This window comes from Manis javanica, chromosome 6, assembly GCF_040802235.1.
Source record: "Manis javanica isolate MJ-LG chromosome 6, MJ_LKY, whole genome shotgun sequence".
Classification (NCBI taxonomy): domain Eukaryota; kingdom Metazoa; phylum Chordata; class Mammalia; order Pholidota; family Manidae; genus Manis; species Manis javanica.
The window spans coordinates 75,753,863-75,768,541 of record NC_133161.1 but is presented as its reverse complement, the minus strand read 5'-3'; the positions used below and the strand labels follow the sequence as shown (position 1 = coordinate 75,768,541).

General features: G+C 34.2%; 2 protein-coding genes across 6 annotated transcripts in view; one reads left to right on the top strand and one right to left on the bottom strand.

Moving 5' to 3' along the window:
• The window catches only part of RUNDC3B (RUN domain containing 3B), a 180,677-nt gene that overhangs the window by 4,691 nt on the left and 161,307 nt on the right, over positions 1-14,679 (top strand). For all 5 annotated transcript variants that reach the window (XM_036990695.2, XM_036990696.2, XM_036990694.2 and 2 more), the window contains exon 2: positions 10,616-10,731. In XM_036990695.2, coding sequence (XP_036846590.1) covers positions 10,616-10,731 — 116 coding nt within the window. The remainder of the gene's footprint in view (positions 1-10,615; positions 10,732-14,679) is intronic.
• Positions 1-14,679, bottom strand: part of ABCB1 (ATP binding cassette subfamily B member 1) — a 232,398-nt gene that overhangs the window by 152,411 nt on the left and 65,308 nt on the right. The window lies entirely within an intron of this gene.

The following is a 14,679-nucleotide window of genomic DNA, read 5'->3' as shown; positions in this document are numbered from 1 at the left end:
CATATTTAAACCACAATAATCATATTTAAAACATTTTTTTGATGAATTGCTTTAAAAATGAATCACATATTTTCCTACATTCTTTAAAAAGACTCTCCTAGCATAACATCCTTATTGATGACGTTACTGTGGATCTTGAATATGCTCTGTGCAGTGGCTGCCCTTGTTGGCTCTTGAGATACATAGAGCTTTCTGTTGCATGGCCCCAGAAGGTTGTGTGTTTGGAGTTCTTTGTCTGCTTTTGCATTCTGCTGTCTCTTCCTACCAAGTTAGCTGTTATTTCTTACAATTTGCCTGTTTCTAGTAGCTTTTTTCTTTGTGCTTCCTCTCCTGACTTGTTCATTATAATTAGTTGTGAACTAGGAAAGCAGATAAATAAATTTATCATGTATTTAAAAAAGAGGTACCTGCAGGCCTGAGTTAAGTGAGAAGACTTTAACACTTTGAACTTAACATTCTGGTTGCCAAGTAATCAGGAAAAAATGTGTATTCCTGTGCTTGAACTTGGTGGGTAAAATGCAGACATGCAAAATGTTATTGAATATTATTGGCAGTGTAACCCTTTAAATAGCCATATATTCAGTGAATTACTTTTCTTGTTACTATTTGCTTTTGTATGCCTCATGAGACTGTTCCTGTTGGCTATAGTGACATTAGTTACATTGCTTTGGAGCAGGTTCAGTATCATTTCCAAGGATTCCTAGAGTTCTTGTAGATGTTCGCAATGGATGTAGGATGATCATCTTCTCAGCTGTGAGTCCTAGCCACTTTTGTATTCAGTCTTACAGGTTAATAAAATAAATTTCTGAGTCAGTCCAAATCATCAGAAAACAGCTGGGTATGTAGATAGCAATGCTTTGCACTCTCCTTTTTCCAGTTGTTCTTACCTAATTGAACATTGGTACGATTCCATCAGCCTGCACTGAAGGTCATCAGAAGAAGCGATCAGAGAGGGACTTCTTGAAGTTGTGAAGAGCATTATTATGTCAAAAAGTCATCTTTTTGAGAAGATTTTTTGAGAAATATCTGTCTTATTTTTGTGCCAAGAATTGTTTCTAGGCAGTTGATTAATTTATATCTACTGGACACAATGAATGTGGAAGTGACAACTTCTCTTTTTCTCAGACAGCTTTAGAAATTTTAGTGTTAAATCTGTAGCCAACAGATACCTATGTAGAATATCAGAGTAATTAGTGCATTTAGCCTTATTCTTAGCTCTACTTTGCTCCTGCATTTTTCATATAATTTTTATTGACTTACGCATACAGAACAGTGCACACAGCATAAGTGTACAGCTCAGTGAAATTTTGGGGAAGAGGACACAGCATTGTAACTATCACCCAGGCCAAAAAGAAAAAAAAAAGAACATTACCCAGAGAAAACAAAATCACTGTCTTGAAAAGAAACCTATCCCCCATGTTCATTCATAACATGGAAACAACTGAAGTGTTCATTAAAGGATGAATGGATAAAGAACATGCAGTATATAGATACAATGGAATATTATCCAGCTGTAAAAGAGGAGGAAATCATGCCATTAGTGACAACATGAGTAGGCCTTGAGGATATTACGCTAAATGAATAAGTCAGTCAGAAAAAGACAAATACTGTATGATCTCACTTGTATGTGAAATCTAAAAACAACATGCCCTCATAGATACAGAAAACAGATTGCTGGTTCCAGGAGACTGGGATGGAATGCGGGTAGGGGATGATGGGTCAATGAGGGAAGGTGATTAAAAGGTACAAACTTCCAGTTTAAAGATAAGAAAGTCCTGTGGCTGTAATAAAAGGGGGAAAAAAAAAAGATTAGTCAAATCCCCAGACTCCTCTTCTAGTCCAGAAACTACTCCCTTTAAGGATAACTACTCTCCTGGACCAAAACATCAGGGTTTAGTGTTGCTTTTATTTTAATTTTAAATGAATGAAATATCATATTACATGCCCTTTTGTATTTAGCTTATTTTGCTCAACATTATGTTTGTGATATTCATCCTTTCTGTTGCTCTTAACTGTAGTTCATTTTCATTGCTTTGTCTTACTCCATCCTATGAATACAGCACAGTTTATCCTTTCTGCCTGTTGGACATTTGTTTCTACTTTTTGACTATTACTAGTTGAATAATCATGAATATGTATTTTGGTGAATACATTTACATACTTTTGTCAGGTGTATAGCTAGGAGTGGAATTGCTGGGTCATGTGGCATGCATATGTCCAGCTTTGGTAAATACAACAGTTTTCCAAAAGAATGGTACCAATTTATGAACTAGTGAGCAATGTGTTAGAGTTCCAGTTGCTCTACATCATCACTAATACTTGAAACTTTTCTGTTTCAGCCACTCCACTGTGTTTGTTGAGGTGTCATATGTGTGGTTTTAATTTGTATTCTCCTAATGTCTGATGAAGTTAAGCATCTTTCCATAAGTCTGTTAGTCATTTAGAAATGCTCTTTTGTGAAATACCAGTTCAAGTCACTTATAAAATGGGATTTTCATTTGCTTGATGTGTAGTTCTTTGTACATTATGTATGCAAGTCTTTTGCTGGATATATGTAGTACAAATACCTTCTCCCATTTGGTGGCTTGATTTTTTTCATTCTTTGTATAGTGTGTTCTGATGAATAGAAGTTCTTAATTGTACAGTAGCCCATTAATTTCCCTTCATGGTTGATATTTACTGTGACCTGCTTAAGAAATCAGCCCACTCAAAGTAGTATTTTCCTCTGAAAGCTTTATTGTTTTACTACTTTTACATTATATCAACAATTCTGTAGTTTATATTTGTTTACATTGTGAACTATAGGAGTCAAGATTAAATATTTTCTTTGAGAGATCAGTTCACCTAGTACCATTTATTAAAAAGACCATGCTTCCCCACTATACTCAAGTGTTATATTTATCATAATTCAGGTGACTGGATCATTTTTTTGTCATTTCTGGACTCTATTCTGTTCCATTAGCCTACTTGTCTGTCCTTGAACTAATATACTGGCTTATAACTATTACTTTATAATATGTCTTGATGTTTGGTAAAGTAAGTTTTCTAGCCTTATTGTTCAAGCTTGGCTTGGCTGTTCATGGGCTTGCATACTAAATTTTAGAATCAGCTTGTCAATTTCCATTTAAAAAATCTGCTTAGATTTTAATTAAGATTGAGTCAAATGTATAAATCAGTTTTGGGAAAACTGTCGTTTTTACGCTATTAAGATTTACATGCAATCCATGAGCAAACCACTCCATGTATTTATTCTGAAATTTTTCTCAAAAAAGTTTGTAGTTTTGAATATATAAATATTACACATATTTTTAAACTTATTCTTCCATATTTGATATTTTTTATATTATTTCACATCTTAAAATTTTAATTTTTTTCTGATATATAGACATAAAATTGACCTTTCAAAGTATTTGTTTTGTAATCTAGTAATCTTACCAGATTTATTTTTTAAATTCTCATAGATTTTCTGCAGTTCTTAAAACTCTCTCAGTATATAGTCATATCATCTGCTTGCTTTGTTTCTTTTTTGTCATGCCTTTTTTTTCTTGTCTTACTGCACTGACTAGGACCACTGTATTGCAGAAGGCATTAAAATTTTTACCATTAACTGGGATATTTTAAGTTCTACTTCTAGATTGCTGAGAATTTTTATCATAAGTGGATACTGAACACTGTATTATCAAATGCTTTTTTGTCTGTAGAGATAAACATAATTTCCCTTTTTTTCCTGTTTCTATAGTAAACTGTATTGATTGATAAACCTCTCTGGAATAAAAACATTCAATTGTTCTGTATTATCTTTTCTACATATCTTTGCATTCAATGAGTTAATGTTCTATTTGGGATTTTTGCATATTCACAGAAGAGATTGGTCTGTAATTGTTCTTTCTTAAGGTGTTTTTGATTCGTTTTATCATTAAGCTTTTTTGACCTTGTAAGACAAGTTGGGAATTTAAAAAAAAAAATCCTGTTTTGTAGAGAATCTGTGTAAAATTAATATTTCTTTCTTAAACTTCTGGGAGGATTCACCAGGGACTAAATCTGAACCACAAATTGTCTTTGTGGGAAGTCTTTTAGTAACAGATTCAATTTATTTAATAAACACTGCAAGACTCAAATTTCCTGTTTCATCTTTTATCAGTCTCACTTATTCAGTAAATAAACCCATTTTGTGGATATGATCAGATTTATTCTTAAAGTTTTAAAAAATATTGTCTTAATATTTTTATTTAAAGGTATTTATGTCTATTTATTTGTTTAAAAATCTGTAGTAATTTTCCATTTTTCCCTCCTGATACTGCTAGTCTCCTCTTCCCATTTTTTTTCTTGCTAGGAGTTTATGAATTTTATTAATATTTTCAAAAACCGACTTTTGACATAGTCAATTTTTCTGTCTTCTGTTTTTATTTTTTTTAAATTTATTTCTTAACTCACTGATTTTAAGTTTCTGTTTTTTCTTTCTTGAATGAGAATTTAGATGATTGTTTTCCATCTTTTTTCTCTTTTCTTAAATATGCATTTTTTGGCTACACATTACCTTGTTTGATACTGCCTTGGGATAGCTCATAAGATTTTTTCTGTTTTTTTTTTTATTAAAGTAGTATTTATTTTTGTCCTTTTTGCTGATGTGGAGTATGATATTAATTGATTTTTAAGTATTTTACCATCCTTGCATCCCTGGAATAAATCCCACTGGGTCATGATAGATGATCTTTTTGATGTATTTTTGAATTTGATTTGCCAATATTTTGTTGATTATTTCTTCATCTATGTTCATCAGGGATATTTGTCTATAATTTTCTTTTTTTGTGGTGTCTTCATCTGGTTTTGGTATTAGAGTGATGCTGACCTTATAGAATGAGTTTGGAAGTATTCCCTCCTCTTCTGCTTTTTGAAAAACTTTAAGGAGGATGGGTATTGGGTCTTCTCTAAATGTTTGATAAAATTCAGCAGTGAAGCCATCTGGTCCAGGAGTTTTGTTCTTATGTAGTTGTTTGACTACCAATTCAATTTCATTGCTGGTAATTGGTCTCTTCAGATTTTCTCTTTCTTCCTGGGTCAGTCTTGGAAGGTTATATTTTTCTAGAAAGTTGTCCATTTCTCCTAGATTATCCAATTTGTTAGCATATAATTTTTCATTGTATTCTCAAATAATTCTTTGTATTTCTGTGGTGTCCGTAGTGATTTTTCCTTTCTCATTTCTGATTCTGTTTATGTGTGTACACTCTTTTTTTCTTGGTTAAGTATGACTAAGGGTTTATCTGTTTTGTTTATTTTCTTGAACAAACAGCTCCTGGTTTCATTGATCCTTTCAATTATTTTATTCTTCTCAATTTTATTTATTTCTAATCTGATCTTTATTATGTCCCTCCTTCTGACTTTGGGCCTCATTTGTTTTTCTTTTTCTAGTTTCATTCATTGTGAGTTTAGACTTTTCATTTAGGATTGTTCTTTTTTCTTGAGGTAACCCTGTATCCCTGTATTGCTATAATCTTTCCTCTTAGAACTGCCTTCGGTACATCCCACAGGTTTTGGAGTGTTGAGTTGTTTTCATTTGTCTCCGTGTATTGCTTGATCTCTGTTTTTATTCAGTCATTGATCCACTGATTATTTAGGCACATGTTGTTAAGCCTCCATGTATTTGTAGGCTTTTTTGTTTTCTTTCCATAATTTATTTCTAGTTTCATACCTTTGTGGTCTGAGAAGCTGGTTGGCACAATTTCAATCTTTCTGAATTTACTGAGGCTCTTTTTGTGGTTTAATATGTGATCTATTTTGGAAAACATTCCATGTACACTTAACAAGAATGTGTATCCTGCTGCTTTTGGGTGGGGTGTTCTGTAGATGTCTGTTAGGACCATCTGATCTAATGTATTGTTCAGCACCTCTGTTTACTTATTTTCTGTCAGGCTGATCTATCTGTTGGTGTGAGTGGTGTGTTAAAGTCTACTGAAATGAATGCTTTGCATTCTCTTTCCCCCCTTTAATTCTGTTAGTATTTGTTTCACATATTAATGTGCTTCTATGATGGATGCATAGATATTTATATCCTTCTTTGTCTCTTTTTACTTTCTTTGTTTGGAAGTCTATTTGATCTGATACAATTACTGCTACTCCTGCTTTTTTCTCCCTATTATTTGCATGAAATATCTCTTTCCATTCCTTCACTTTTATTCTGTGTATGTCTATGGGTTTGCAATGTCTCTTGTAGGCAGCATATAGATGGATCTTGTTTTTTTATCCATTCTTCCACTGTGTCTTTTGATTGGTGCATTTAGTTCATTTACATTTAAGGTAGTTATTGACAGATATGTACGTATTGCCATTGCAAGCTTTAGATTTGTGGTTACCAAAGGTTCAAGGATAGCTTCCTTACTGTCTAACAGTCTATCTTAAATCTATGATTGCTATATTTCAAACACAATCTAAAGGTACTTTTTTTTCCCCTCCCCTCATTGTCATCATCTTCCTCCTCCACACTTTATATATTAGGTGTCATATTCTGTACTGTTTGTGTATCCTTTGACTAACTTTGTGAGTAGTTGGTTTAATATCATATTTGCTTAGAAATGAATTGGTCTACTACCTTGACTGTTGGTTTATTTTTTCTGGTGAAAGCGGTTTAGCCTTAGGAGCATGTCTGTCCAGAGCAGTTCCTTTATCATATCCTGTAAGGATGGTTTATTCACCTCAACTTTTGCTTATCTGGGAATTGTTTAATCCCTGCTTCAAATTTAAATGATAGTCTTGCTGGGTAGAATATTCCTGGTTGGTGGCCCTTCTGTTTCATTACATTAAATACATCATGCCACTTTCTTCTGGCCTGTAGAGTTTCTGCTGAGAAGTCTGCTGATAGCCTGATGGGTTTTCCTTTGTATGTAATCTTTTTTCTCTCTCTTGCTGCTTTCAATACTTTCTCTTTGTCCTTTATCGTTGCACTTTTAATTATTATATGTCTTGGTGTTGTCTTCCTGGGGTTCCCTTTGTTGGGTGATCTTTAGGGTACCATGACCTGACTGTTTCATTCCTGGATTTGAGAAGTTTTCAATAATAATTTCCTCAAACAGACTTTCTATCCCTTTGTCTTTCTCTTCTTCTTCTGGTACCCCTATAATGCAAATATTGTTCCATTTGGATTGGTCATATAGCTCTCTTATTCTTTCATTCCTAGAGATTCTTTTTTCTCTGTTCCTCAGCTGCTTTATTTTCCTGTTCTTTAGTTTCTATTTCATTTACTGTCTCCTCTACATCATCTAATCTACTTTTAAATTCCTCCATTTTATGTTTCATTTCAGACACTGTATGCTTCAGCTCTGAGTTGCTCTTTCTCAGGATTTCTGTCTCTTTGCTGAAGTTCTCCCTGAGATCTGTATACTTTTCTGTATATCCATGTGCATGTTTATATGACTTTTATTTTGAAATCTTTATCAAGAAGATTGGTGATTTCAATTTCACCAAGCCCTCTTTCTGGAGTTTTTTTCTTATAGTTTTGTTTGGACCAAATACCTCTGCCACTTCTTTTTTTTAGTGTTCCCTGTGTAATAATAGTTTTGTGTAGGAGGTGCCCTCTAGTGCCCAGAAGTTCAACTTCTGTGTGGGAGCCCCATCTGTTGGTATGCAGTGGGTGTGGCACCTGTCTGTCTTGCTCCTAGTGATCTGATTTCAGGTGGACTGTGTGAGCTGTCAGCTAATCACAAGAGTAGGGAGAATACTCAGGGCTGTGCTGCTGGAGCTGCCATGGGTGGAGCCGCCCTCCCTCCAGCCTGCTGCAATGGTGGGGGCTGCTGGCGAGAAGCACCAGTGCCTGCCGGAAGGAAAGAGTTCGGCTGGGAGGGGCTTCTGCCTTCCTGGCTCTAACGCCCACCTCTGCTGCCAGGTCAAGTGGGCCATGTGCACAGGGAGGAGCCTTAGTGCTGCGCGCTGGAGTTATCATGAGTGGGGCCACCCCTGGCAGGCCTGCTGCAATGGCAGGGGTTGCAGGCAAGCAGGACTGGTACCTACCAGGAGGAAGGAGTGGCAGGCTGTGTATTACGGGGGGAGCTTCGGGGCTGCATTGCTAGCTAGTGGGATGGAGCATCTGAAGCTCCTGAGAGTTCCAAACCTGCTGGTCTGAGTGGGCTGGGAAGATGTTGTAACCCTACCCTTTCTTCTGAGCAGAGAGCTCTGTGTAATCTTTGCCCCCCAAGTGCCCCTCTCTCTGCTAGGAGATCCTTCAAACTGCTTGCTTTTCTTTTGTCCCAGAGGGGCCGGTTGTGTTCACCTGTTCTCCACAAATGGCTGGAATCTCAGCTTCTCTGAGTGTTCTGCCTGTCATTGCTTTACAACCCCATTAATCTCCAGGATATCAAGTAATGTGGGTTTGTATTCCCTGAGCAGATCTCCAGGAGCATATCAGTGGTCTTGGGCTTCTGCTCCCTCCCTGCTCTGCTCCTCTTCTTCCCACCTGTGGGCTGGGGTTGGGGGAGGGCTTGGATCCCTAGGATTATGGCTTTGCCACTTTATCCTTTTCTGTGAGGTCTTCTTTTCTCCCCCAGATGTAGGCAGTCTGTTCTGCGGTCTTCAGGGCATTTTCAGGTTTAGTTGTATTTCCTGTATTTTCGTGTTTTATGTGATATTGGGAGGAGATATCTGCCTTGCTTCTTACACTACCAGTCTTTTCCCAAAATCCTCCAGCTCATAAGATTTTAGATGTATCTTCATTATTATTAGTTTCAAATGTTTTCTAATTTCCATAGGAATTTATTCTTTGACTCATGGATTAAATGTATTACTTAATATTTAAGCAGTTGAGGATTTTCTAGTTACTTTTAATTATTGATTTCTAACTTAACTCCACTATACAGAGAATATATTCTGAAAGATTTTAAACTTTTGATATTTTATGCTTGAAAATTTTTATGTGTATTTGAGAAGAATATAAATCTGTCATTGTTGATTGCATATTCTGTCTATGATAGTTAGATCCATGTACGTTAATTGTGTTACTCATCTTCTGTATCTTAGTAGTTTTTTTGTATGCTTAGTCTATCTGGCATTGAAAGAGACATGTTAAAGTCTCTGAGTGTAGATTTGACTATTTATTTTAGTCCTGTCATTTTTTGCTGTAAATGTTTTATTGGTTTATTACTAGATGTGTGCAGATTTAGAATTGTGACTTCTTCCTAGAGGTTGTATTTTCTCTGTCATCATGCAATGTCTTTCTTTAACTCTAATACCATTACTGCTTTAAAGTCTACTTTTAATATAGTTAAAACAGCTTTCTTATAGTTAATGATGTCTTTTTTCCATCCTTAGCTTTCAATCTTTATGAGCCCTTAAATGTAAAGTATCTCTTGCAGGCAGGATAAAATTGAATTTTACATTTTATGTAGTCTTTAGTGTATTTAGCCCATTTATATTTAATGTTATTATATTTGGGTTTATAGCTACCATTTTATTATTTGTTTTATGTTCACTTTTTTCTCTATTCTTTTCTTTGTATCAATAAAGTATTTTTTATTCCATTTATTTCTCTATTCCACTTTTCCTCTCCATGAACTTGTTAGTTATGTATTCTTTTTCTGTGTATGTATGTATGTGTGTGTGTATTTGGTTTCCAGTTTTTTGGTAGTTACTGTTCATTTATTATTGTCTAATGCAAATCTAACTTTTACTGCTTCTTCAGTGATGTTAGAACCATCATCCTAAGATATACCTTTTAAATATATACATAATACATATATTCTATAATTATATATGTATATTGTAAGTTCTGCTAGATCATTATTGTATTTAATCCTTGATATTCAGGCAATACAAATTTTTATTTACCCACATATTTATACTTCCCATTGCTGTTCTGCTAGTTTTGGTAAAACTCGGCTATTATCTTCTTAAACTCCAATTACATGTATGTTAAACTTTGCCAGACCCCACTTGACTTCCATGCTTTTCTGTATTTTCTATTCTTTTTCTCTCTCTCTGCTTCACATTATATATTTTCTATTGACTGCTCTTCTTGTTCAATAATCAAGTCTTTTACTGTGTCTCATTTAGTGTTCAACCCATATGCTAGATATATCTAGGGCAGTTCTTCATTGAAGAGATGGTACTTGAGCTATCTTGGAAAACACATTGATTTTTGCAGTCAAAAATAGAGATTAAGGACATTCTGATAAGAAGGAAAAATATAGACACTTAACAGATTTATAAGTTTACCTATTTATAGCTCATAAAAACTTTGGGTCTATACTTCATAAATACACACAACTATTTTATTCAGTTTTGTGCTGTAAAACTCTTCAAAGCATTTGGGTCTGACACTCATATTTCTTACAAGTAGTATGGCTTTTGAGTATATTAGAGTTAGTAATTAAGTCATTTTTTTTTAAATTCTGATTTTAATGGCTGTGAAGACTGAACTTATTCCTAAGTCACAGTGTGGTCAATAGATAATAAGTATAGAAGTGAAAAGCCTGGTATTTCTGTAAAATTCTCTATTTACCTGAGTGAAGTTGAATAAATGGAGTTTTCAGAATATATAATCTTATAAAATATTTCTGAACTGCTTTCCTCCCATTTTCCTACTCAGGTGAATCAACTCAGCTTAAAAGTAATAATTCCCCTTTTTTCATAGGTTTTCTGTGAAGACCCTGATTGATCGGTCCTGCTTTGAGACAATTGATGATTCTTCTCCTGAATTTAACAATTTTGCAGCTATTTTGGAACAGATTCTAAGTCACCGGCTAAAAGGTAATAAACGAATGTTTTATTCTCCTAACAGCTCTCTTTTTAATAGATTGAAATTTTAGAACTGTACAATCTAGTATGATTTCAATGGCAACCATGCCGTATCTTAAGAAAAACAGAAACTGATTTTAGAATGCCTAATCTTTTGGCCTGTCCTTTGTGTCTGGAAAATAATCTCTATTCTTTATACCTATTTCTGGGACCCATTAAAATACTGAGTTATATTAATTGCCACATAAAAGAAGCAAACTTTCCGTAAGTAATTAAAATAAAATGTTGAAACATAGCCCATCTTCAAAGGTTACTAGATGGTATTTCAATCAATTTATAAGGAAGCATCCAGGTATTAAGTTTGTTTGCTTAGTTTCTGCTTCATTAAGCTTTGAAATCTGAAAATTTTTCTGCAGGAACTAGTTAAAAAAGAGGTATATAAAAAAGATGATCAACTTTGGTTTTCTTAAAATCAGAAAATATTTACATCAGAAAGAGATCTCTTAAAATTTAAAAGGTAAGATATGGAGCTGTGTTCTCTCAGAATTATAAAATAATTTTAAATATATAAAATATAGCTGAAAACATCAACCAATATGTAGCATAAATCTTTATAATAATAGATACTAACTTTATCATTTTAATGCCATTAGTCTACCTAAATGAAATTTGATCATCAGATGGTTTCACTTAAGTGTTTATTATCTTTCAGTCTTAATGATATAGTTTCAAATTACTAATTTGCTTTGGTAATATAAATAAGAGTCTCAAATTTAATCTGAAGGTAATTATGTTCTGTGCTTTTTTGAATTCAGTCAGCCCTTTGTAATCTGAAATGTGGTCCATAAAAACCACTGATACTTTCCTTTTACTTGCTCTGGTTATTTTGCTTTTAAGTGTTTTTTTTGTAAATTTTTGCTATACTGTATTTCCTAAATTTTATGTCATTAATATGTAATCTTTTATGAGAAAACAGGGTTTACAAAAGCAAAAAATAAGCATTTTGAGATGTTGGAGTGACTACATTGTGTAATGATCATATTTTTAAGTTTTACATATAAATTAGTAAAAAATACTTGACTAAAAAAACACGTAATACAGTAGACCTTAATGTACCTTAATGTTCACAACTGTTTTATTATAAGACCTCAATTCCCTTGATTAAGTATTGTACTATTTAGCATGATTCACTCACAAAATACATGACAACTGTCGAGAGAAACATTAGGCTGTATTGAGACATTCATGTTGAGTGATTGGGCAGACTCATTACCATGTAAAGTCCTCTCTCCTGCATACTAGTTTGCCCTCTTCTGATTCATACCTCAGCAAAATGTAAATCATAGACCTTTAGATTTACAGTTGACCCTTGAGCAATGCAGAGGTTAGGGAAGAGGTAATGCTTTTTTATATTGTCACAAATCTCTGAAAATTTTTCCAATATATTAATCGAAAAAATCCACATATAAGTGAACGCATGCAGTTCAAACCCATGTTGCTCCAGGATTAACTGTACTTAATAACGAATGTTATTTCTGAGAAGCCAATGAACTACTCTATTGAAAATAGAATCTCTAATTGTTTGATGTTTAAGAATTTGACTAGTATTACCAAGACATTAAGAAAGATGATATGATAAGATTTTCATTAATTTTTTAAACTAGCTAAGATTAGTAATTCAAAATATGCTTTTCTACAAACGTTCCTGTACATTGACCATTGGGTCACTGTGATTAGTAGTCATGAATCATGAAATGATCCATAATATTTGAGATGAGTTATTTTAAAGGGTCAAGTATCTTACAGACTTCTGTATATTGTTTTATTATAGTGTTGTAATATTTAACAAATTGCTTTTACTTTTGGAGAAGTTACATAATTATTTTAATAGTATGCTGTGTGCACTTAAAATTTAGTTATGTAACAACTAATTTTTCCAATGTTTGTTTTTATAGAAGTAAAATTTAAAAATATATGTAACTTAATGGGTTTGTAAGATTTAGTTTTCTCCAGCTACTTTTCATTTTTGAGATGAAAGTGCATTTGGCTTAAATATTAAATTTTTCAGAGAAACGTAAAATTCACCCCCAGACACAATGTAGGTTGTCCTGACTTAGGTAATGTGGAATGCTGAAACAGTTATCAACTTGATTCACTCCAAAAGTGCCATTATTGAAGAAGAGGAAGCTTTTAAAAATCACATACATTAATCTTATTTGCAGTTATCCCTTAATAAAATGATGATCTTACTTTTCTGAAGTATAACTGAGAACTAAGAATCACAAATTATAGAATTAAAAGAGACGTTGGTTCAGGTCTTCATTAATTTTTGAACTTTTAAAATTTATTTTAAAGCATAATCCTTTTCTCTACCCCATCCTCTCCTCCCCTAATAAAAGCAAGTATGGATGATGCATCTGTAAGTGGAATGTCTTGTTGAAGCAGATTGGGGAAATTGGGCATTTTACTCGCTCTGCTGGAGTTGCATCCCACCCTGTGCCTCCACAGCACCCCTCACGTGGCGCCATGAATCTCTGACTAAAAATCACTACTCTAGTCTCTCTCCTACTAAGGCAATCCACTGAATGACATTTTTAAGTGGTGGACAGACTGTGTTTGTTTTAATATTTCTGATATTAGGGCATTTAGGGTAGTAAAGCAGTCATTTTTGCACAGTTCAGATTGTTAGAAAATTCTTATGTACAGGAAGCCAAGGTAACTGATTGTGTTTTGATCCATTTTCTATGACTTTTTTTTGGTCAGTTTGGAGCGTAATAAATACTAAAAATTTCCTGTTCTATAACCATTTCTCTTCAGGTCTCCTTCTCTCTTCCAGGTAAGGTATCTCTATTTCCTTCAATCTTATGGAGACACCACAATCTTAGTTACTCTTCTGGTTTATCACTGGTTTGTTAGTGCTCTTAAAATTTGGTACTCAGAGTTAGGTAAAATGCCTCAGATAGGCTAACATCTGTGTTATTTAGAATTTAAGATTACATTGACATTTTGATTTCCACATGACACTGTGGCTTAGATTGAAATTGAGGTCAGGTCAATCCTTAGACTTTTTAAAAACTGGACTATCACTTGTTTTATGTTTTAGGTAGTTCTCTAAATTAGTTGTTCATACTCAAGTTTGGTAGATATAAATGCAGTATTATTTCCTTCATCACCTATTTTAGAGATGGATGAGGTGACTGTAAAAATTAAAATAGGAGGACTTCTGCTTCCAGTAAAGGAAGTAAACATATTTTTCCCTATTTCTTCCACTAAGTATGACAGGAAACCCTGGATATTCTATATAGAAACAAACACAAGAAGATTCTGAAAAGTGAAGAGAAGAAGGAAGACTGTCTAGGGCCTTGGAGACCTTAGAAATGACATGGTGGTGGTCTCCTTCAATTTTTGATTGTCCTGCATATTCAAGTGTAGGTAAGCTAGTAGCCTGCAAACATCAACAGGTACAGACAAAATGTCCCTAAAAGGATCTGTTCTCTCTAGCTAAAGGACAAGGAATAGAACAGCCTAGCAGATGGATAACTTTTATTAGACAGTATCTGCTCTAGTTTAGCCAAATGCCACAGAAAAACTGTGGCACCACTCCTATCCTGGCCAGAAAGGCTACATGGGAAACCTAGAATTCCACCCTCATGAATCTGTAACAAAGTGTTCCAACACCACAACCAGATTGGTATCAGGGAAGGATAACCACAAACTTGCGACTTCTTCCCTCCTTGCTGGTTGTGAACCTTCTCTCCCACCTACTCCTACACCATGTCAATGAAGAGCCTGGACTTACATCTCTACCTATCTCCACTTGGCCTCTTGTGTCAAGAGGTGAGGTTGTGTCAAAAGAGGCTTATTGGAGACTTTTTTCATTAGTCGTCATCCAGTGGTAACAAAGCTACCCTGATGCATTGTCAGTGGAGACCATGCAGGAAGCCTGGACTCCCACTACCA